Source organism: Muscardinus avellanarius, assembly GCF_963383645.1.
Source record: "Muscardinus avellanarius genome assembly, chromosome: 17".
Lineage (NCBI taxonomy): Eukaryota > Metazoa > Chordata > Mammalia > Rodentia > Gliridae > Muscardinus > Muscardinus avellanarius.
Window position 1 is genome coordinate 19029681 of NC_137803.1, and position 23373 is coordinate 19053053.

Consider the following 23373-nt stretch of genomic DNA (forward strand, 5'->3'; position numbering starts at 1 on the left):
TGAACCTGTGTGATCCTCCTGTCTCACAAGCACTGGAATTACAAGCGTGCGCCACCACGCCGAGCCCTGGAGTAATACTGTTTAACAGGTCACTTAAGCTTAGATAAGTCATCCCTAGATTATTTCTGTGTTTTTTTTTTTCTTTAAAACATATAGCAAAGGTGGGCATAGTATTATACTTCTGTAATCCCAGTACTTGCGAGGCTAAGACAGGACAGGTTCAAGGCCAGCAGCCAGCATGTGGTAACATAGTAAGATCATATTTAAAAATAAGAATAAAAAGGGCTAAGGACGTAACTCTGAGGTACAGTCCCCAGTACCACCCCACCGCATATGCATGCACATGCATGTGGGTGTGTGTGTTGCTAGGAGCTATACCCAGAGGCATTTTACCTCTCATTATTATTATTATTTTTAGTGGTACTGAGGATTGAATTCAGAGGTGAAATCCTCCTGTCTCAGCCTCTCAAGTACTGGGATCACAGGGGTACAGTACCACCATGCCCAGCTTAATTTTTTATTTTGAAACAGGGTTTACTAAGTGCTGAGGCTGGCCTCCTTCCTGAGTCTCACAAGGACTGGGATTCACAGGTTTGTGCCACCATGCCCAGCTCTAAGGGCTTTTCTTTTCTTTTTTTCTTTTTTTTTTTTTTTTTTTTTTTTTGTGGGTCTGGAGGTGGAACCCAGGGGCATTTGACCTCCAAGTTACACCCCCTGCCCTATTTTTTATTCTTTATTTTGAAACAGGGTCTCACCAAGCTGCAGAAGGCCTCACTAAGTAGCTGAGGCTGTTCTCGAACCACAATCCTCTAATCTAAGCCTCCCAAATGCTGGGATTACAAGCATATGCCACCACGCCTGGCTAAGGGCTTTTCTTTATCATGTGTTAAGGGTAATGTGGCTATGCCCCAATGGAAATGGGTCTACTTTTTCTTAACAATTAGCAATACATTATTTTACATGCTTTTAGTTAGTTTTTGTGATATTCAACTTCCATAAAGATGTGGAATGAGTTTTCAAAGTGGTGGTTAAGGTTTGTTTAAAATTGTAACGTTTAATTTGTTAATTGTAGGGAACAGCTGCTACCAACAACATATCAGCAACACCTACATTTTTATTTTTCCGAAACAAAGTGAGAATTGATCAATATCAAGGAGCAGATGCTGTGGGATTAGAAGAAAAAATCAAGCAGCACTTAGAAAACGACCCTGGAAGCAATGAGGACTCAGATATTCCAAAAGGCTATGTATGTAGAAGGAAAAGTGAAATTATAACATAATGGCTTACATTTGTTAATCTGGCTAAAATAAAATTGAATGTTTTCATATATTACCTCTTACTAATTCAGAACACTTTCATTAAGGACTTTCAAACCAAAGTTGATGCGTTTTGTCTGTGTATATGTCTGTGTTGTAACCTTAAGCCTAGCTACTTTTTTCCTAAATTTCTCTGCTAAATTTTTGTGGTTGTTTTTCATCTGCTTTCTGAAGTGTTTAAATAGCTATATTTTGCCAGGCGTGGTGGCGCATACTTGTAATCCCATGCTTGGGAGGTGAAGAGACAGGAGGATCACGCTGGTTCGAAGCCAGCCTCGCTGGCTTAAGAGACCCTGTTTCCAAAAAATATAAAATACTTTTGGGAGTGTAGTTCGGAGAAGGGTTTCCAGGAACCCCAGTACCACCAAAAAAAAAAAAAAAAAAAAAAAAAAAAAAAAAAAAATATATATATATATATATATATATATATAGCTATATTTTAATGCTTTATATTTTTTCCTACAAAAAGTAAAGAAATATACATTGGGAAATGTTCTACTTTTTTTATTTTTTGGGTGGGGGTGGTACTGGGGTTGTGGGGTTGGAACCCAGAGGCTTTCTACCTCTGGGCTATACTCCCACACCTATTTTCTATTTTTATTTGGAAACAGGGTCTCACTAAGTTGCTGAGGGCCTCACTAAGTAGCTGAGGCTGGCTTTGAATCTGTGCGATCCTTCTGTCTCAGCCTCCCAAGCGCGGGAATTACAAGTGTGTGCTTCCATGCCCAGTAATGTTCTACTTTTTAACAATTACGTAAATGATGTGTGATTATTATATACTAAACTCCTTTTCTTGCCACTTATTTTCTATAGTTTTCTCTATCTTTAAAAATGTAAATCGGGCGTGGTGGTACATGCTTCTAATCCCAGTACTTGGGAGGTTGAGATAGGAGGATCGCAGGTTCTAGGCCAGTCTCAGCAACTTAGTGAGACTTTGTTTCAAAATAAAAAATAAAAAGGGCTGGAAGTATAACTTGGAGGTAAATACCCCTGGGTTCAATCCCCAGCACCAATATGATAAATAAATAAAATACATCCCTCTTTTCTGCCATTCAACTTAAAAGTCTAGTTTTTGCTCTTTTTTTAGAATCAAATTTGACTTAAGTATCATGTGCATTTTTCTAAGTTTTAGGAGTAACTTATTTTACATAGTAAGTTAATGAGCAGTGTTTGAAAACTACATAGTGTGAGTAATTACAGTTTATAGTTTGAAGGTGATTCAGGAAGGAAGCAAAGGTCAGAAGTCCTACTTCATGGTAGGATATTTGTTTATGTAAATTCTGCATACTAATTGTGTGTATATATATATATTAATTTTTCTGTTTAATAAGTTTATGTATTAGCCAATCACAAAATGAGGGGGTTTTTGTTTTTTTTGTTTTTTTTTGTTTTTTGTTTTGGTGGTACTGGGGTTCCTGGAAACCCTTTTACCTCCGGACTACACTCCCAGACCTATTTTTTATATTTCTTTTATTTGGAAACAGGGTCTCTTAAGCCAGAGAGGCTGGCTTCGAACCTGCACGATCCTCTTGTCTCCGCCTCCCAAGCGCGGGGATTACAAGCGTGCGCCACCACGCCCGGCCTCAGAATGAGTTTTCGTGAAATTTTTTAAAGGATGAAATTTAAAAAATAAACATTACCTCACGTTAAAGTTCATATAATTAATATCAGGTATATTAAAGTAGAACTACATAATGGAGCTAAATAAGTCCTTTGAGTACTGAGTATTAAACTCGGGCATTCTACCTCTGAGCTACACCCCCAGCCCTATTTACTTTTTTGTCTTGGGTCTTGACTAGGCTCTTGCTATTTGGCAAGAGTCTTGCTATATTGCTGAGGCTATCCTTGAGCCTATGATTCTTTGTCTCAGTCTCCCAGGTACTGGGATTACAGATGTTTGCCACCATGCCTGGTTTACAAGTCCTTTCTTTAAATCCCTTAATTTCATGCCAAATAGGAGACACTAATAATGCAAATATGAGAGATTGTTAGTGTGCATGAGAGGGAATGTCAGAAAGTGTTAACAAGTGATTCTAGCATTAATTATTTTAAAATAGGGTAGTACAGTTAGTATTTATGTAAGATAGAGCTATAATTTAAAACTGTAACATCTAATTAGAAAGTATGAACATGTTTACGTCAGGGTTGGTAACTATCAAGCCAGGCCCACTTTGCATGTCATGTAGTATACCATCATTGAAATGATGAGCTTTGCAAAAGAGAACAAATTTATGTGCAGTGCAGCCATGTGGAAATGGAGAGCACGAATCAGGTCTGCCAGCCTGAGGACAGAGTTTGGGGATATTTTTGGACTAACAAAGCAGGGTGGTCTAAGTCATGGGGCAAAGCCGGCGTGGTGGCGCACACTTGTAATCCCAGCACTTGGGAGGCTGAGACAGGAGGATTGCACAGGTTTGAAGCCAGCCTCAGCTACTTAGTGAGGTTCTCAGCAAATTAGTGAGACCCTGTTTCCAAATAAAATATAAATAGGTCTGGGGGTGTAGACTGGAGGAAATAGCCCTGGGTTTCCTCCCAATACCACACATACACACACACAAAAAATAAGTCATGGGCTAGGTTAACTGGAGGTAAGGAAGAGTGAAGTAATTGGTGCTTTGTGTATAATACTTCATGACTATGTAGGTGGATGTTCAGAAAAGGAGGAGTTAGCATAATCTGAAATTAAGAAGTCACCTACTGGATACTTCACATGCCCCAGTGAAGTTAGTGGTTTCAAGTGTCTTGAACTATAGATAGAAGCTGCCTCAAGTTCTGAAAAACAGCCTAGACAACCATTACCATCCTGACCCACACGGCAGAGGCTTATGACAGTATATTTTAACTTCATGGTCAGCACGCCCTTGCTTTTGGTTTTAGTCCATATACCTCCTGGTGTCCTGTGTCTAAGGTTTTGTTGGTCTTAGGCTTAGCTACATCCAGGTTAGGATCATCCTTAGGTTAGACTTCATGATGTCTCACAGGACCCTATGTTCTAAAAAACAGACAACACTTACAAAGAAGGAAAGTTCTAGAGAAAGCCTAAGAGCAAGGGAAGGAGCTGAGCTCCATTTCCATTTGGATGTTATAAGGGAAATAGGTTTTCTTCCTATCTTATAGATTTGAGTTTGCATTTTTTTCACTCTAAAATAGTTACTTAAAAAGTATAAGCTAGATGTGGTGGCACATGCTTACAATTCCAGTACTTGGGAGGGTGAAATAGGAGGATTGTAGAGTTGCAGCCTGCCTTAACTATGTATTAAGGCCCTGTGCAACTTAGACTCTGTTTCAAAATAAAGAATAAAAAATAGGTTGGAGATATAGCTTGAGGGTAGAATACTCCTAGGTTCAATCTTCAATTCCACACAAAAAAAAAAAGAAAGAAAAAGGCGTTAAGGAAGCTCGGCTCACAAACTGTCATCTCAGTACTTGAGAGACAGAAGGATCACAGGTTCAAGGCTAGCCTGAGCAACTTAGACCCTCTTTCACAGATGAGAAGGGGCTGAGGATGTAACTCAGGTAGAATGTTCCTCTGTTCAATTCTCAGTACAAAAATAGTTCTAGTTTATTTGAGTGTACTAATCTTAGATTTTTTTTTTTTTTTTTTTTGTGGTACTGGGGTTCCTGGAAACCCTTCTACCTCCGGGCTACACTCCAAGACACCTATTTTTTATATTTTTATTTGGAAACAGGGTCTCTTAAGCCAGCACAGCTGGCTTCGAACCTGTGCAATCCTCTGTCTTTACCTCCCAAGCGCGGGGATTACAAGCGTGTGCCACCAAGCCCGGCTCTATCTTAGATTTGACTTTAATAATTAGTGGTAGATCTGTCAGATATTTAAATAAAAGGACTGTTGTAAAGGTTTTAGTAATATTTGGGCATCGAGGCACCTGCCTATAATTTCAGTACTTGGGAAACTGAGGAGAATCCCAGGTTTCAAGGCTAGCCTCAGCAACTTATTGAAACACTGAGCAATTTAGCAAGAACTTGTTTCAAAAAAATATAAAGAGGGATAGGGGTATAGCTCAGAGGTAGAATAGACCTCAGTTTAATCTCTAGTACCACATGCACAAAAAAGCTTTAGTAACTATTTTAAAGATTTTTTTAAATTGCTTAATGTGGAGAGGATCACAGATTCACATTTTTAACTTTTCGATACCAAGACTAAATGCTTTTCTAAAGTATTGATTTATTTTTTCAGATGGATTTAATGCCTTTTATTAACAAGGCTGGTTGTGAATGTCTTAATGAAAGTGATGAACATGGGTTTGACAACTGTTTAAGAAAAGACATGAGTTTTTTGGAATCTGACTGTGATGAACAGGTAAGTAGATGCTTAAGTTCAAGCTTGTAGGGTATCACTGTTTATGACTGCTGTGTCTTCAGTTCCCATCTCATGGCTTACATTTCTCTGTCCCTAGCGCTCAGGTTTTCCTTTTGTTTGCTTAGCCTTTCGGCGTCCTCGACTCCTGTCCTGTAACCATGGAGGCACACTTCCTTTTTCTGCTGCTTTATTAAGGAAAATCACAAAACTCTTGGATTGTCCCCCTGCTGAGTTGGGCCATCACCCCTCGGGCCCTTTTGTTCATCCTCCACCTGCCTTCTAAGTTTATTCTACCCAAATGAGTTTGTGTCTGAGGATTGTAGACTAATCAGATTAGCGTGCCCTATGCAGCTGTCTCCTCATTCCCGTATATAAACCTGATCTGTTTCTGCTGTTCTTCCCTGTGTAGTGTCCTTGTCACAGAGGAAGTCAGATATAACACCCTTCCTCAAGCCGTCCTCATCTGGTTATTATTTTTAATTTCTATTATGTTGGCTCTGGTGTGTCTCCAATGTAGTTTCATCTTGTGCTTGGTCACAACAGTTATTTTTATAGACTATAAATCTGCATGGTTCTCTTTAAAGAGTTACATGATTCTTCACTGGCTTTGAGAGGGTGTCTTGCTGACTTGCTGTGTTTCCTGCTCTCTAGTCTCCTGCTCTTCACCAGCAGCCCAATTCTCTATGTCATGCTTACTACTATTTGACACACTATTAAGGTTCAGTGTAAAAAGTAGTGGTGTGACCAAAGGAAATAGTCTAGTGATTTTCTTAGATTCCATTATGATTCTGAAATTATACATCTAAACCCTGTTTTTCTTCTCATTAGAGCTCTCATACTACAGGTTTCAGAATATTCACATTGTGCTCTTTGTGAATAGTATAATGTGATAATATATTTAAACAGGACTGTCTACAGCAAGGGGAAATCTTTCTTCCAGTATAGGAACATAGTTATTTAACATCAGTTTTGGCTGGAAGAAAAGTTGAATGAATGACTCAAGACATTCTAAGAGAGTAGTATCCTGGCAATGATCCCAGTTCCCTTATGTGGCCTAGATTCAGCTAAGTAACTTTAGAATGGAGGTTTGGAAGTTACTATTGGACTATAAAAGTCCCTCCCTTTGTTCCTTCCTGGTGTGGTGGGGAGGGGGCGATGCTAGGGATTGGGGCCAGGGTCTCTACAAGAGAGCCACAGCCCTAGGCCCTTAGAGTTTTATTCTTTTGGTATGGGATCAGAATCCATCTAAGGACTCTGTATAACCTGTGAATTATCTCCAGATTATCACATTATATGGATAAATCCTTAACAAACCATTCTTAAAATGCTGTTATATACTGTCATGCATAGTTTAAATTTTATTTTAAATTGGGGGTTTTATTTGATTAATTGGAAATCAAGTTGCTTACTAGTTTATAGGTCACAAGACCTTTGGTTCTTATGCGTAATTTTAGTAATTTTATTAATTTTTGTCATTCTCTTACATAAATAATTGATGGTGGTATTTCTCAAATGTCAATCTAATCATGTTACTTTCAACTTACTGATTTTTCCATATGCATTGGTTTTGTTAGATGAACTAGGTTTTTTCTGTTTCTGTTATTTTAATTCTGCTTAGGCATTTTGTGTATTCAAGGTGTTCAAGAGCCCTTTTATAATGAAACTATTTTCCCCCCAGCTACTTATTACTGTGGCATTCAATCAACCAGTTAAGCTTTATTCCATGAAATTTCAAGGGCCAGATAATGGTGAGTAAAAGACAGCTGTTTCCCACTTTGCTCGACCTAATAGATTACCTAACACTTTTTTTAAACAGTGGTATTCCTTGTTTTGGAAAGGAGTAAAAATATTTTTGGGGAGAATTTAGATGAATGGACAAATTGTTAGGGATTAGGAATGAAATGGGACTTTTAGCTTATTTCATTTCTAAACATTTTTATTTTAAAAATTTTAATGTACAAACTACAGAATCCTTCTAGCCATTTTTAGAATCAAAACTAGGAGAGATTGATTTCAACTGCCCTCTTCATTCTAAATAACAGAATTGAGGTTCCAGATTTTCTTATTTCTGCTGTGTTAATAGTGTCATGTTCTTTATAACTATGCCTGTCAACATGGTTGCATAGACATGGGATTTCTCTGTTTTAAAATAAAGCATTTTAGCCAAGAACAGTGGTGCATGATTATAATCCTAGTAATTGGGAGGCTGAGATAAGAGGATCGCAGGTTCGTGGCCAGTCTCGGCTACTTGTGAGGCCCTTTGTAGCTTAGTGAGACCCTGTTTCAAAATAAAGAATTAAAAAAAATAGGGCTGGGGATGTATCTCATAGGTAGAATGCCCCTGGGTTCAATCCCAAGTACTCCCCACACACAAAAAGCAGCATTCTTCTTGTCCAGCCTTTCATTTGTTGCTATAGTGTGTGTGGGTATGTGTTACTTGAGTTTGAACCGGGGACAATCTGCTTCTGAAGCAGGGACTTTAGGTTGGTAAGGATCTCCCTACATTGCTGAGTATAGGTCTTTAACCTATGATCCTCCTGTCTCAGTCTTCTAAGTATTGGGATTACAGGTGTGCGCCACCATGCCCGGTGAGAGGGGCCTAGGGGAATGGAGCCTAAGACTTTATTCATTGGGAGAAGCAGTGAAGGCCCTGTTTATCAGGTAGCATTTTCTTATCATTATGAATCTAAATGTTCAAATGTTAACAAGTTTTCATTAATAAAATTATACTTTCATTCTGAAAGTACAAAGTATTTACATAAGCAAATGCTGTAGGAATGAGGGTTTAATGCATTCTACATCTGTTGTCTTAGAAGAGCACATTTCTAATTTAATTCCTAGGGGAAGTTTTGTTTGTTTGTTTGTTTGTTTGTTTGTAAGTCTGGAGATGGAATCCAGAACATTCGACCTCTGAGCCACACCCCCAGCCCTATTTTTTATTCTTTATTTTGAAACAGGGTCTCACAAAGTTGCAGAGGACTTCACTAAGTAGCTGAGGCTGTCTGCGAACCACGATTCTCCCGTCTCAGCCTTCTGAATGCTGGGATTATAAGTATGCGCTACCACGCCTGGCTAAACACCTTTTTTTTTTTTTTTGTGATACTGAGGGTGGAACCCAGGGGCTTTGGAAACAGTGTCTAAGTTGCTGAGAGCCTCATTAAGTAGCTCAGGGTGGCTTCGAACCTGTGCGTTCCTCCTGTCTCAGCCTCCCAAGCGCAGGGATTACAAGCGTGGTGGTGCACCACCACACCCGGCTCCTAGGGGAAATTATGATTTATGATTATGGAAAATTATGATTTATGATTTATGACAGTATTTATGATTAATACCCTTTTGGCTAAATGTTGTCACCAATACTTTACTCTTAAATAACAAAATGTACCAGTTTGGGGTGATTATAAGACCTAGTTCATTTAATGGAAATTTGTTTGCCTGCATACACTGTCAAAATCTATGGCCACCTTCATTATCTCACTAATGGTGTTTAGTTTTGTATAGAACTAATATGTTACTTGTAGTTGAGGGCAGAGGCTGTGTGTGTCTGCACATATGTGCATATGCATGTATATGTGTATTTTAATTTTCTACTCTTGATAGTTACTGCAGTGCTAGCTAAAATAAGAACATACCAGTAAATGTGTATTGGGAAGAAATAAAGCTTGTCGAGATACTCAGACTTTTTTATAAATAGTGGAGGCCCCTAAAGGTAGATAGATTTTGGAATGTGTATATTTGTGTATTTGTTCTCATGTGTGCACACTCATGTGTCTGTATGTATAGAGTGAGTGTGCTAGACCTGTTAGATAACGGGGATAAATTATAGTACGCTTGTACTTTTTAGCATATCAGTTTATTCTGTCATTTTATAGGTCAAGGTCCTAAATATGTGAAGATTTTTATCAACCTGCCCCGGTCTATGGATTTTGAAGAGGCAGAAAGAAGTGAACCGACCCAAGCTCTGGAGCTCACAGAGGACGATATTAAAGAAGATGGCATCGTTCCCCTTCGTTATGTTAAGTTTCAGAATGTTAACAGTGTAACTGTAAGTCTTTCATCTGGATATATTTAACATGTTTGTGAATAACAGTGCATTCTAGATGGATCTAAATGATCTTTTAAAATTGTTTGCCTAGCATTTTGAAATGAGTAAGAATGTATAATGGACTATTTTTTTTAATTTAACTATGTAATCTAAAGAAGGACAGGTTGACATTTAAATATTTGTGGGCTTGTCAGCTTACTAGTTTTATATATATGTGTGTGGGTGCGTGTATGTATATAATCATATACACATATGTGAAAACAACTGTTAAGCTTATTCTAGAACATTTATACTTAAACTGTAGATATCTTCGGTTTTCTTTCATATCTGTAATGAGTAATCAAAATGCTACTGACTTTGCTAAAGTCTAGAGTTTCTAATAGTATGGTGATCATGATATCAGTAAAAATGACTTTTAAATGGTACTTCTGCATTTTATAAAATTACCTAATATATATCTGAATATTTTATCTGAGATAATTTTAGGTGATGTATTTTAAATTTTGACATAAAAAATGACACTTAAAAGTCAGGTGTGATGGCTCATACCTATAATCTTAGTACTCGGGGGGCTGAGATGGAAGGATCTCAAATTTGAAGCTAGCCCCAGCAGTTTAGCAAGACCCTGTTTCAAAGCAGAAAATTAAAAAGGGCTGAGGGTAGAGCTTGGAAGTCGAACACCTCTGGGTTTAATTTCTCAGTCATACCCCATTCCTCCAAAATGCTACTTATAAAAATCAATTGAAGCTGGGTATGGTGATGCACACTTGTAGTCCCAGCATTTGGGAGGCTGAGACTGGAGGATCGTGGCTCATGGACAGCCTCAGCTACTTGGTGAGGCCCTCTGCAACTCACTGAGACCCTGTTTCAAAGTAAAGAATAAAAAGTAGGGCAGGGGGTGTAGCTCGAAGGTCAAATGCCCCTGGGTTCCATCCCCAGACCCGCAAAAAAAAAAAAAAAAAAAATCAATTGACTTTTATCAGTTATTAATTATTTTGAGAATATTAGTATTGAAACCCAACACATTTCAGTCCCCCATCCTTCAGGGAGAGAAAGATGAGAGAGAATTTCAGTGTCTTACAGTTTACCTAGTAGTAATGGGAAGAATTATAGTCAAGTTCAGTTAAGTATTTGAAATATTCTATCCAAATGAAATTGAAAAAATAGTTATACTGATCTTTGAACACTGTTTTCAAATATTCTTCTGACTTTGTTTGTAAATGTGACATATCCCGAATTTACATCTTTTATTTTACTTTGTGATGGAAAGGAAGGTATTTGTTTATTAGATAAAGGTCCCGAGTAATTTTTTTCTGTTTTTTGTAATAACCTCAAGACTATGTACTAGCTTTTTTTTTGTGTGTGTGTGTGTGGGGGGGGGGGGGCTGCTAGTGATTGAGCCCAGAGGCATTCTACCACTGAAGTACACCTTCAGCCCGATTTTTTATTCTTTGTAACAGGGTCTCACTAAGTTGTGGAGGGCTTCATTAAGTAACTGAGGCTGGCTGTGAACCTGTGAACCTCCTGACTCAGCCTCCCAAGTATTAGGATTACAAGTATGTACCACACCTAGCTTTGTGTCCTGTCTTAATCAGAATTTTAATTGGTGACTTTAATGAAGACATAGAAGGCATGCCTGTCACTTTTTTTGATAATAAAATTGGAATTGTAATAGTTTTGATTAGTCTAAACAAAGAAAGTACATGAATTTTAAAAGCATTAAACAGTTGTGCTAGGTTCCAAGGGCAGATATATTATAAATAGTCTAAGAACTGGTTTAATAGTCTACTTATATAGATTTTAAATTGATGGTAAGTTCAGTTTGAATTGAATCTCTGGTTGCCTATGAAAACAGTATAGCTGGGTGTGGTGGCACACGCTTGCAATCTCAGCATCCGGGAGGCTGAGAGGAGGATCTGGCTTTGAGGACAGCTTCAGCTACTTAGTGAGGCCCTTCGCAACTCAGACTGTGTTTCAAAATAAAGAATAAAAAATGTGACTGGCACCACTCAGAAGTAGAATGCCCCTCCGTTCTCTCCCCAGTACCGCAAAAAACAAAAAAAACCACCAGTGACTATCAGGTGGGATAAAAGAAGTATGCCATCCAATCCAGGCCTGGTGGCGCACACTTGTAATCCCAGCATTTGGGAGGCTGAGACTGGAGGATTGCGGTTTGCCAACAGCCTCAGCTACTTAGTGAGGCCCTCTGCAACTCAGACCCTGTTTCAAAATAAAGAATAAAAAATAGGGCAGAGGGTGTAGCTCGAAGATCAAATGCCCTGGATTCCATCCCCAAACCTGTAAAAAAAAAAAAAAAAGATGTCATCCAAATGAGGAAAGGCAATACTTTTAAGCAGACAGCATCTAGAGTATCACATTTTAAAAAATTATATCGCTGTGTATGTAGCCTACTGGCAGATTGCTTGTCTGGAATGCATGAAGCCAGGTTTGATGCTCAACACTGCAAGAACAAAAGCAAAGTAAAAAACCCAGCATATCATAAATGATGGCTATTGAAGCTTCTATCTCTTACATGCTGAGTAGAGTTTTAAAATAGAACACAAAGTCAAGATTTAAGAAATATGGAGAACATAGTATAGTTTTAGGAGCAGATTTCCAATACTATTTTTTCTCTTAATATTCTAGGAAATAGAATGGATGCATTAATATCACAAAGAATATTCCTCAGTGAAAAACTATGATTTTACTAAAATTATTAACAGCAGTCCATCCCATTGTAATCATGAATCTCATACTTTGAATTCTCATATTCTTTTGTAAAGAATTTACTAATGCTGGGTGTGGTGACGGACACTTATAATCCCCGTGCTTGGGAGGCTGAGACAGGAGGATCGCACAGGTTTCGAATCCAGCCTCAGCTACTTAGTGAGGCTGTCAACAACTTAGTGAGACCCTGTTTCCAAATAAAATATAAAAAATAGGTCTGGGAGTATAGATAGCCTGGAGGTAGAAAGCCCCTGGGTTCCATCCCCAGTACCACCAAAAAAAATAATAATTTACTAATGACTTTCCATAGCATCACACTAAGTTTCCATGAACTTGTGTGTGTGGGTGTCTCACCATGACAATCAGAGGTGAGGAGAGCAAAGCGGACCGTGGTGCTAATGGTTGGTACCTTAAGAGGCTAGTCGATGTGATGCTGCAACTTAGATCGGAATCAGTTAGGATTGTCGTCATAAATATGATCATTCTTTCCCTTCTTTTCTTTTGGCGCAGATATTTGTTCAGTCTAATCAAGGTGAAGAAGAAACAACAAGAATTTCCTATTTTACTTTTATTGGTACTCCAGTCCAGGCAACAAATATGAATGACTTCAAACGAGTAAGTTTGTTTAAATGATAATTAGAAAATGTACTTTCAGAGAAATAATTTTGTTTATTTCAGAGTTGAAATATAAACAAAATTTTAATTAACAAAATCATGTCATGAAATTTTATAAGGTTAAACTAGAACAGAAGTTTTCTTAATCACATTTTGAGATATCCAACTAGGAGATTTAATGTGATAATTTTATTAAATAGGATAAATTTTAGTTGATGTAGCACATATTAATGATTAGCATCTAATGATTAGAAACAAAAAATAGTTAAATCATTATTCAAAAGGAGTAGTGTTATTTGAAGAATTTAGCTCATTTTACAATTTTTATTTTCATTGCTTGTGATGAAAATTTTCTTTTTTTTGGTGGTACTGGGGGTGGAACCCAGGGGCTTTTCTACCTCCAGGCTATACTCCCATACCTATTTTAGGTTTTATTTGGAAACAAGGTCTCACCAAGTTGCTGAGAAGCCTCACTCAGTAACTGAGGCTGGCTTCGAACCTGTGCAATCTTCCTGTCTCAGCCTCGTGATGAAACATATTTAAAATGACATGATAATTTTATTAAGAAAGAATAAAGCTGGACATGGTGTCGCATGCCTGTAATCCCAGTACTTGGAAGGCTGGAGGAAGGAGGATAGCAGGTTCTCAGCAGCTTAGCGAGATCATCAGCGACTTAGCAAGACCGTGTTTCAAAATTAAAAAATAAAAAGGCCTGGGGGTTTACTTTGGAGATAGCATCCTGGGTTCAATCCCCAGTACAAAATTAATTAATTAAATAAATAAGTATTAAACTCAGTTTTTACACACTGAATGCTAACTTTTCAAACAATGTCTCTGTGCTGAAGATGTACATTTTAGAAAATAAATTTATTGTGAATAGACAGGCTTTTGCATATATTTTTCATGATATATGTATAGGTCTGACTTTTTTTTTTAAGGAACCAATCCTAAGGTTTCCAAAGGATTTATAGGGACCAGGACTGGCCTCTCCCATGCATTTCTGGAAAACTTCTAAATGGTGGCAGTTCTGCAGACTTGAGTCTACAGACCCCGATTGCAGAAGTGCCACTGAGAGCTTTCTCCTTACAGAATCCACTTGGCACATACAGTTGGAGTGTGTGCAGCCCAGGACACACAGGCGGCACCGTGTTTCCATGGCAGCAACTCGCGGCTGTCTGGGGACTTCATGTAATTAAGACAGAGAAGAGTTTCTTTAGGGCTGCCACCTAAAGAGGCTCCCGGCAGACTTTTGTTTGGGGAATTGGAACTGTATAATATCCTGAGAACTCTTATTGTCTTAGGTGGTATCTGTAGATATGATTTTAATTCAATTATAGGAAAAGGTAATTAAATTGCATAACAGTAGATGGTCTTATAAAATTTTATGCTTCTTTTATGAAATTGAAAACCTTGACAATAGATATTTTAACTGGTCATTTTTCAAAGATGACCTCCCAGTCTTGTAGCATAATTAAGTCTTTTGGGAGCTATAGGAGTAATTATGTACCTAGATCTGTCATATACAGATGTTTAACAGATACATAATGCTAGATCAGAAGAAGCAGAGATTTAAAATCTACATTTTTACTATATGAGAATTGTTTTCCTGGGAATATATGTGAGCAGCAAAGACATTTTGGCTTCCTGCTTTGCCTCTTTGCCCATTTGAGTTAAATGCCATTGGACTTGGCTCTGACCATGCCTTGTGTAGTTTGTTATTTATTAGCTTAGTTCCTTTGTAAGATCTATTGCCATAATCTTATTCTTTACTTCTACCATTATTTTGGCTGTAGTTTCTTATTTCTCAACTCGGCCTAGGCTGTTTGGCTTTTATTTTTTCTATAAGCAACTATCATTCTGTCTTGTCCATCTTCGACCAGCCTGCCACTCAGTTACTTGTTCTAATTTAGATTAGTAATTGTCCATCTAAGTATTTGTCTTCACCTTTTTTTTTTTTTTTTTTTTTTTTGCGGGTCTGAGGATGGAACCCAGGGGCATTTAACCTCTGAGCTACACCCCTGCCCTATTATTATTTTTTATTTTGAAACCGGATCTCACTGAGTTGCAGAGGGCCTCACTCAGTAGCTGAGGCTGTCCACGAACCATGATCCTCAGGTCTCAGCCTCTCGAATGTTGGGATTACAAGCGTGCGCCAGCACGCCCGGCTTTGTCTTCACCTTATTTTTAACATCTTCCTCACGTGCCTTCTACCCTGCTTCTTTCTCTTTTTTGACTGCTCGGCTTCCTTTGGGGGGCTGTTTTTAGATAGCACAGATATTAGGCTTTCCCTTTTTTTTGTTTTTGCAGGTCTGAGGATGGAAACCAGAGGCATTTGACCTCTGAGCTGCATCCCCTGCCCTATTTTTTTTTCTTTATTTTGAAACCAGGGTCTCACCAAGTTGCAGAGAGCCTCACTAAGTAGCTGAGGCTGTCTGCGAACCGTGATCTTCCAGTCTCAGCCTCCCGAATGCTGGGATAAGTGTGCGCCACCAAGTCCGGCTTATTAGGCTTTTCTTGCTTGAGAATATTTTAACAATCATTTGTTTATTTTCATTTTTATCGCCTAATTTAAATTATGGTAGTTTAGCAGTTCTCAAGTTTCAGGTACCCTTTAAACTATCAAAAATTGTTGAGGACGGAGACGAACTTTTATTTATGTAGACTATATATAAGAAGTTAAAACTGAGAAATTACAAAATGCTTGTTAATAACAAACCCTTTATGTATTAATATAAATAATATTTGAATTAAAAATGAGTACATTTTCCAGAACAGAAACAGATTGAGTAAGGAGTATTGTTTTACAGTTTTGGGGAATTTCTGCATTGTCTAGCCTCTTACAGTTCTCTCAACTTCATATCTGCTTCTGCATTCAATCTGTTATGATATCACATATCATCTAGTCTCTGGAAAACTCCACCATTAACTTGGGAGAGAATGGGAGTTAAAAAGGCAAATAACTGTGTAGTATTATTCTGAAAATAGTTTTGGCCTCACAGTCTTCCTGAGAAAGTTTCCAGGACCTCAGGCTGAACCACACTTTGAGAACTGTGAGAATAATTTGAATACTGTAATGGATTTCTTTGTAGTTTGGTAAAGTTTGATTGGTTGAATGATTTCTTATGTATATTAATATTATATTTCTTTTCCTTAGAATAGTTCCAGCATGAGATTTGTTCTATATGTAGTCTTGTAGGATCATTCCTCAAAAGTAAGCTAACATGTTTGTTAGGAACAGGTTCAATGAAGTAAGAAATCAGGGTTTAACTGAAATTGCTTCACTTGGTCCTTATATAGAGCTGCTTATTAAAAGCTGTAAGTGAATGTGGTTTTGTACTTTATGTCCCTGTAGTACTATGCTAGTACAGTCATAATCCCTAGTACAGTTACAGAGAGATGATGTGCTAGGATAATGTATAAATATACAAAAATTAACATTGTATTTAAAGGTCCCTTCCTGCATACACCATTCTCATATGCTGCCAGTCAGTGACACTTCCTTCTTCCCAGTAATGACTGGGAAAGTATGAATGACAATAGTTGGTGGAGAAAGAGGCTTTGAACTAAGTTTTGAAAGTGGAATTTGGGTAGAAGAAAGGATTGTGGTGGGCACTCTGGGTAGATGGAGGGTAGAGATGTGGGCGTGAAAGTGGAAGGTGCAGGATTCATTTAAGGACAAGTTAAGAATGACAGTCCTTTCCCTTGTACAGTCAGTCTGAAATTAAAAGGGATTGTGCATTGTAGTCAGAATTTGAAATTTTAAAATAGATTTCACATGTATTTTATAGGCACACGGAAGAGATTATCACTCTGTGGTGAAAGAGAGCCATATAAAAATGGCTTAATACATGATGAAATTTTTAAAATATTTCAGTTTACATTTTTATGTTGCGAGTTGTTTGGATAATTTTAGTTTTCAGAAAGTCACTGAGGTCCCTCTTCTGTTGCTAAGGTGACAGAAGCCAAGGTAATGCTAAGGAATCTTGTATGTGGACAGAAAGCTTAGAGGACCTTGCATGTTATTATAACTTTATGAGTTTATAATTTTAAATTTTGCTAGACCAGAATATACCTTCCACTTGTCTGCTCTGGGCTCCTAAAGGCACCATCCGCAGTATAATGCCATGTTTTGGCTCTTTAATGTTGTAAATGTATTCGTTGTGTTGCAGCATGAAAAGCTTGCCATCTTAATTGGAAGTAGTTTTCTTTGCTAAAATATATTTTTCATACAAATTTATTTTAATATTAAAAGTGTATAAGGATGAGGAAGTTGTAGGGGTGTCTGGTTCTTAGGGAACGAGGTGCATGTGGGAAGCAGAGCAGACTTTTGTCTCGGTAATAAAAGTAGACATCTAAGCTGCCATTCACCCTATCAGCTATTTTTGTAACATTTCTATCTTTATTTTTCAGCTTTTTTAATCCAACTCAAATGAACTAAAACCAGAAGACTTTTTTAAATGAAGTAACATAAAGATGCCCTTGTCTCACTCTACCCCTCCTTGCTCCTCTGCTCACCTAGCACCACCCGCTCTCACCCATCTCATGTTCTCGCCTTGTTGCTTCAAGATTCCTACAGCTTCTGTCATCGGATCAGCCTTCTCGTTACCTAGATTTCCTCAGCCATCTCTTCCTTCAAATCCCATCCTAGCTGTGTCTCTCAATTGGCCTTTTGTTTTGGGCTTGCAACTAGGTGCTTTAATTAATTTCATTACCATCCTGTGTTGCTCACCAGGTTTTTTTGTTATATATTTTTAACTTTCTGTTATTTCATTTTTGAAGTTTTGTTCTATATTTTGTGGTTACACTGAAATAAAATCTAAATCGTTAAAATACTTTCAGACTTAATTAGTTAGATTATGTTTTAATCTATTCTGAAGTTTAACTTTTGCTTTTTAGGAGCTATGGAATCATTTTAGTAATTAAATTCTAGTTTTTTTCTACTAGAGCTAAAGTAATATGTTAACTAGGTTTTAGTGGAGGGTTGTGGGTTTTCTTCTCTCACCGGAACATTAGCCCCAAAGTCTTCTTGATGGTTGCTGCGGTTGTATCCTTTGCTTTTACCTACTAAGTGAGCTCAAGGCCAGTTGAAGGGCTTCTGATAGGCTGGATTAAAATAGTAACACAGCAGAGCAAAGGACTCTTTCCTTAATAAATAGACACTAATTTTGATGTATCTAGACTTTTGTTTCTCTGGTGTAATATATAAAGACTGAAGAAAAAAGCTTTGTGTTTGGGTTAAGAATCCATGTTGGAATGCTGAAATCTTTCTTTTTTACAGAGAATGCATATTGGCAAGTTGAGAGTTATCAACCTGTGAAACAGTATGCAGATTTGTGTCTTCTACTGTACCACATCTGCTAAAATTTTAATTTTTAATATTAGTTGACTTTGTTTTCTTTTGCTTAATCTAATAGCTCCACATTTTGCATTTCCCAAGTAATGTAATGATATCAATAATGCTTTCAGTGCTTATCAGCCTAAATTCATTTGTGATATAAATAGTGCCACCTCCTCTTCCTTCTAGTGTCTCTTTAAAATTGGTGTTCTTACTGTTGTCCATTTTATTTTTTATGACACTATCTTTTTATCATCCTTCTGGCTTGTTTGAGTTTTTTTAACCTTTTTTTTTTTTTTTTTGAACCACAGAGGAGTGTATTTAAAGGATGAGTGATTTTCCTTAGATAGCGGAAAAGCGCTCTTAGCATTATGTGATTGGGAATGAAGTGGAAGGAGTTTTTAAGTCCTCTTTCATCAAGGACATTGACCCACCTGTCTTCTGTTTTAGATCAGACATGTGCCAGTGACCTTCATGAGTTTAGGCTTGGTACATATGGAACAGAATCAATTTAAAATCTGAAAATTTTATTTAAAAATTAAGATTTTTTTATGTAAACATAACAATATCCTTAGTGGGCTTCTTAGAAGCAATTTTGCTATGAAAAGATATTAACTAATGATAAACTCTACAATTGAGGTAAATTGCTGTATTAGAACATATAACCCACTGACAGGTCATTTTTTTTTTTCTAGAGTTACTGGTAGATTGGTAGAAAATGTGTTTTTTTTTTTATCTTTGATTGATGCCACATCTATAGCAGCCGGATCATTTTTAAAAATCTTACAATAGAGTATTTTTCTAGTCATTAACAGGCACAGGTTTATTCTCTATACTTTTCATAGTACATTTGTAGAAATGAAGGATATTTATTTATTTATTTATTTATTTTTGAGGGTCTGGGATGGAACCCAGAGGCATTTGACCTTCGAGCTACTCCCTCTGCCCAATTTTTTATTCTTTATTTTGAAACAGGGTCTCACTGAGTTGCGGAGGGCCTCACTAAGCAGCTGAGGCTGTCTGCAAACCGCGATCCTCCAGTCTCAGCCTCCCAAATGCTGGGATTGCAAGCATGCGCCACCACGCCCGGCTATGAAGGATTTTTAAAAACACTGAAAAATCAATCATTTTTTATTTGTTTTCATATTGAAGGAAAAGTCTAGAAACCTGCCATATTGGATATGAAGAAATGAGTTTAGCATACTGTTTTAATTCTACATTATTTTGTGATCAACATTTAATTTCTAATTGCCTAAAAATAGTATGCCAAATATGTTTTACTCATATAGTATCATCTTTTTTTTAATTAACTTCTCTAAACTGTCAGTCTTGTTTGGAAAAATTACGTTACTCTTTTAAAAAATGGGGTGGGAAACTGAAAATAGCCTGCATGTGTTTTATTTTTAACTCCTTAAGACCCACGGGAGGTGGTGAGGGTGATAGTTTGCTTCCACAGTGAAAGTACACTGCATGCCCTAAAAGATTCAAGGTTAAAAATTAATCCCAGGTTTTAAAAATGATTACCACATTAGTACTTTAGAAAATACCCATATTTCTAAGTCAATCAGTTGTTACATGTAACTTTTTGTTTTTGTTATTCTAGGTAGTTGGCAAAAAAGGAGAAAGCCACTAAGGCGCAGAAGACACTGGAAGACCTATTGCAATCAGATTTGCAGCTCCTGGATAATTGCTTGATTCTCTCCAGAGACTGTTGTTGTTTCATTCATTGCCATACCAATAAATCACTGCTTTTGTTCAGATGGTATCACTAGTTTTTCTGTTGTAATCTTGATACATGTAATTGTAAATAAAAGTCACTACTTTGCCAAGCTTAAATCTTGTTATTCTACAGAAGTATTTTCTCTACTTTTATTTGAAAATTAGCCAGCTTCTGATTTTAGAAGAGACTTAAATATCTGGTAGCATATTGGTTGAAAGCTAGTTTTTCTCTTAAGAGGAGCAAAACTGTCATAGGGAATTAAGGAGTACAGGCATACACACACAGAGCAAGTGATTTTGATAAATGGACTTGGAATAGCTAACCACGTTCAAGTGAGTACTGACTCCTACTTTTATTAAAAGATGTTTGAGTAGAAGTTACTCAATAAATACCAGAAATAGGCTCGATCAGACTTAACTACTCTGCTCTAAGGTAGTTAATGAGGCTACACATTTATTCTCATGTCAGAGTTTTAATCTCTCTGGATAAACTTTATAACTTGTCACCCTTTTTGTTTTATTAATAGAGGAACATTAAATTCAGAGTATGGAAACAGAGTTCATGAAACAATAGGAATGATCAGAGATCTGGTATTATCTGAACCACCAAAACATGCAGTATAGATATGCAGAGAACATGATTTAAGGTTGCAAATGAGTTGGCCAAATACTTAGGCTTAAAATCTCTTTCACAAAAGGCCGACTAAACAGAACGTTTGTTCTTTGTTACTTTTTCTGTAATCTTAAAATTGTAATCTAAAAAGTATCTAAAAGTAAATTTAACTTTTAAATCTCTGATTATTTTTCCAATTCAGTGTTTTAAAAGAGTACTAAGACTGTTAAATTGTGACTCAGTTAATACATTTGAGAGCGGTCTTGTTTAGAAATGCAGTAGAGATGCTGTTTAACCTTGGGAGACCAATGTGTTTATATATGATTTTGAGAAAATTATGTGGAGGCTTTCATGTTGAAGTGGTCACTTTCTCAAACCCAAGTGTCGTTAGTTCATGTTTGGTTCATTTGTATGTGAGCATGATAACTGGTCTGTGGTGTCGATGTTTTTTGTATTTCACAACTTTGTTGCCTTGGGTCAAATGGAAGCAGAAGGGCAAAAAATAAAAGTTTATAACCCTCCTAATATAGACCATCTCAGCTTAATCACGCCTGAAATTAAAGATAAAATTAATATCAAGGGTTTCATTTATGGTTTTGTACCTTTTTGGGTAATTGTTAAAGTGCCTCATTTTCAGTACAGCTGACCTCATTTATATTTGACAGGTTGAAACACAGTAAAAGTAATTTCATGTCTGTAAAGGATTGGGCATCAGATTTATATTGTTCATGTGACTTTTCTATAGCTCACTTGGTTGCAGTATACAGACATTCCATAATTAATTGTAAACGGTGAAAAGTGATGTTTATAGGTAACTAATGTTTCACTTTGGGAAGTTTTACTATTATAAATAAACATACATAATTGACATTATTTAAAATGCCAAGATGAGATGCTGTTTTCTCCTAAAATAATATATGTAAAACATTGATATATAACATTGAATTTTCTGAGAAGAGCATTTGAGAGAAAAAAGTATATAATCCTTGTCCTTTTTTTGTGTGTGTGGTACTGGGGGTGGAACCCAGAGGCTTTCTACCTCCGGGCTATACTCCCAGACCTATATTTTATTTGGAAACAGGGTCTCACTAAGTTGCTGAGAGCCTCACTCAGTATCTGAGGCTGGCTTCGAACCTGTGCAGTCCTCCTGTCTCAGCCTCCTAAGCGCAGGGATTACAGGCGTGCGCCACCACACCCGGCCAATCCTAGTCATTTTAACTGAAGCTACTAGCGACTAAAAGTACTTTCTGGCAAAGTAATAAGTTTATTGCTTGTTCTGTCAGACATAGCAAAAAAGTAATCTTATTTACATATCTTGTTACATTATACAACAGGATGTATATGTAATGAGAGGTAACCATGAAAGGCCCTGTCTACAACAGAAACTCAAGTGCCACCATACAAAGCAGCTAACAGCTGAGGGCAAGAATAGACCGGCTGTCTCACCCTTATGTCTGTGGTAGGCCTTTGTGATCCATTTTGCCCCTCTGCCACCAAGCCCCAAATTGTCCCCAATCTCAATTCTGTGTTGAAGACAGCCATGAAGCATCTATTAAGAATTGTTATGTAATTGAAACCTGTTTGCCATTCTTAACCTGAATGAGGATGTTTACAGTAATTTTGCAGTATTTACAAGTGTGTTAATATACATTTAGCCTCAGTACTTTATTTATGAATGCCATTAACACATGGGGGAACTTTTTAAAAAACTACTGGTAAGTTGAGCAGGCCAGGATTAGTTGTGAAAACAGGATTTCTTGGTTTATACTGGGACATGCCCTTGGAGATGATGGTTCATTATTGCTACTTAGGAGCAAAAGCTTTGAATTTCAGTGCCTGCACTAGTTAGCTGTGTCATCATTGAGCAGATATCTTCTTTGTAACTTTGATTTCATCTTGTATAAAACTAGGAACATTCACCTTTCAGGCTTGTAAAAATTCAATGCACCTCGCTTTGTATCTGGACCAAGAACGAGTAGCCGCCTTTTTGGGCCCCCCATTCTCATATCTCCTAATAATACCTTCCGGCCTCTAATATATCTTCATGGTTACTGGTTATCTTTTCCTTTACAAGGTATTGAAACTGATCCCTTCTTTTGCCACGTGTTGCCCTTGCCTACTGCACAGTACTGGTGGTCACTACAGTGTACTCTGATACGCCTTCAGCTCTACCTTGTCCATCTGACACAGTACTAATCTATAAGTCTCAGTCCAAAGAAAACATACAGTGGACACTCCTGTAACAATTGTGTATGCCTCGCTGTAGCACCCTGCGGTAATTCCATCCTGTTTTTGTGGGGGGGGGGCGGTACTGGGGATGGAACCCTTCTACTTCCAGGCTACCCTCCCAGACCTATTTTTTAAATATTTTTATTTGGAGACAGGGTCTCAAACCAGCGAGGCTGGCTTCGAATGAGATCCTCCTGTCTCCACCTCCCAAGCGCAGGTATTACAAGCGTGCGCCACCACACCCGGCTCCATCCTGGTATTTTATCAAACTATTTGTAGTCATATTGCCCTATTATATAACAAGCAATAACACGAGGATTTTGTCCATCAGGCCAAACCAGTGACTTTTGTCTCTTATTAAATAGCAGAATTTGTTGAACAAATTCTCATTTTTCAAGGGATGATGCTTGAAGTGAGTTTGAAAGAGAGTAAGTTGGAATTTGCAGCTGAGCAAGG

The 23373-nt window shown here is 37.4% G+C and overlaps 1 protein-coding gene across 1 annotated transcript in view; it reads left to right on the plus strand.

Moving 5' to 3' along the window:
• The window catches only part of TXNL1 (thioredoxin like 1), a gene marked incomplete at both ends in the record, with an annotated part of 34567 nt that extends 14578 nt beyond the window's left edge, over positions 1-19989 (plus strand). The window contains 6 exons of the mRNA XM_080714751.1: positions 1073-1246; positions 5515-5637; positions 7316-7385; positions 9507-9679; positions 12917-13021; positions 19960-19989. Of these exons, the coding sequence (XP_080570877.1) occupies positions 1073-1246; positions 5515-5637; positions 7316-7385; positions 9507-9679; positions 12917-13021; positions 19960-19989 (675 nt within the window). The remainder of the gene's footprint in view (positions 1-1072; positions 1247-5514; positions 5638-7315; positions 7386-9506; positions 9680-12916; positions 13022-19959) is intronic.
• Between the last annotated feature and the right edge of the window lie 3384 nt (positions 19990-23373).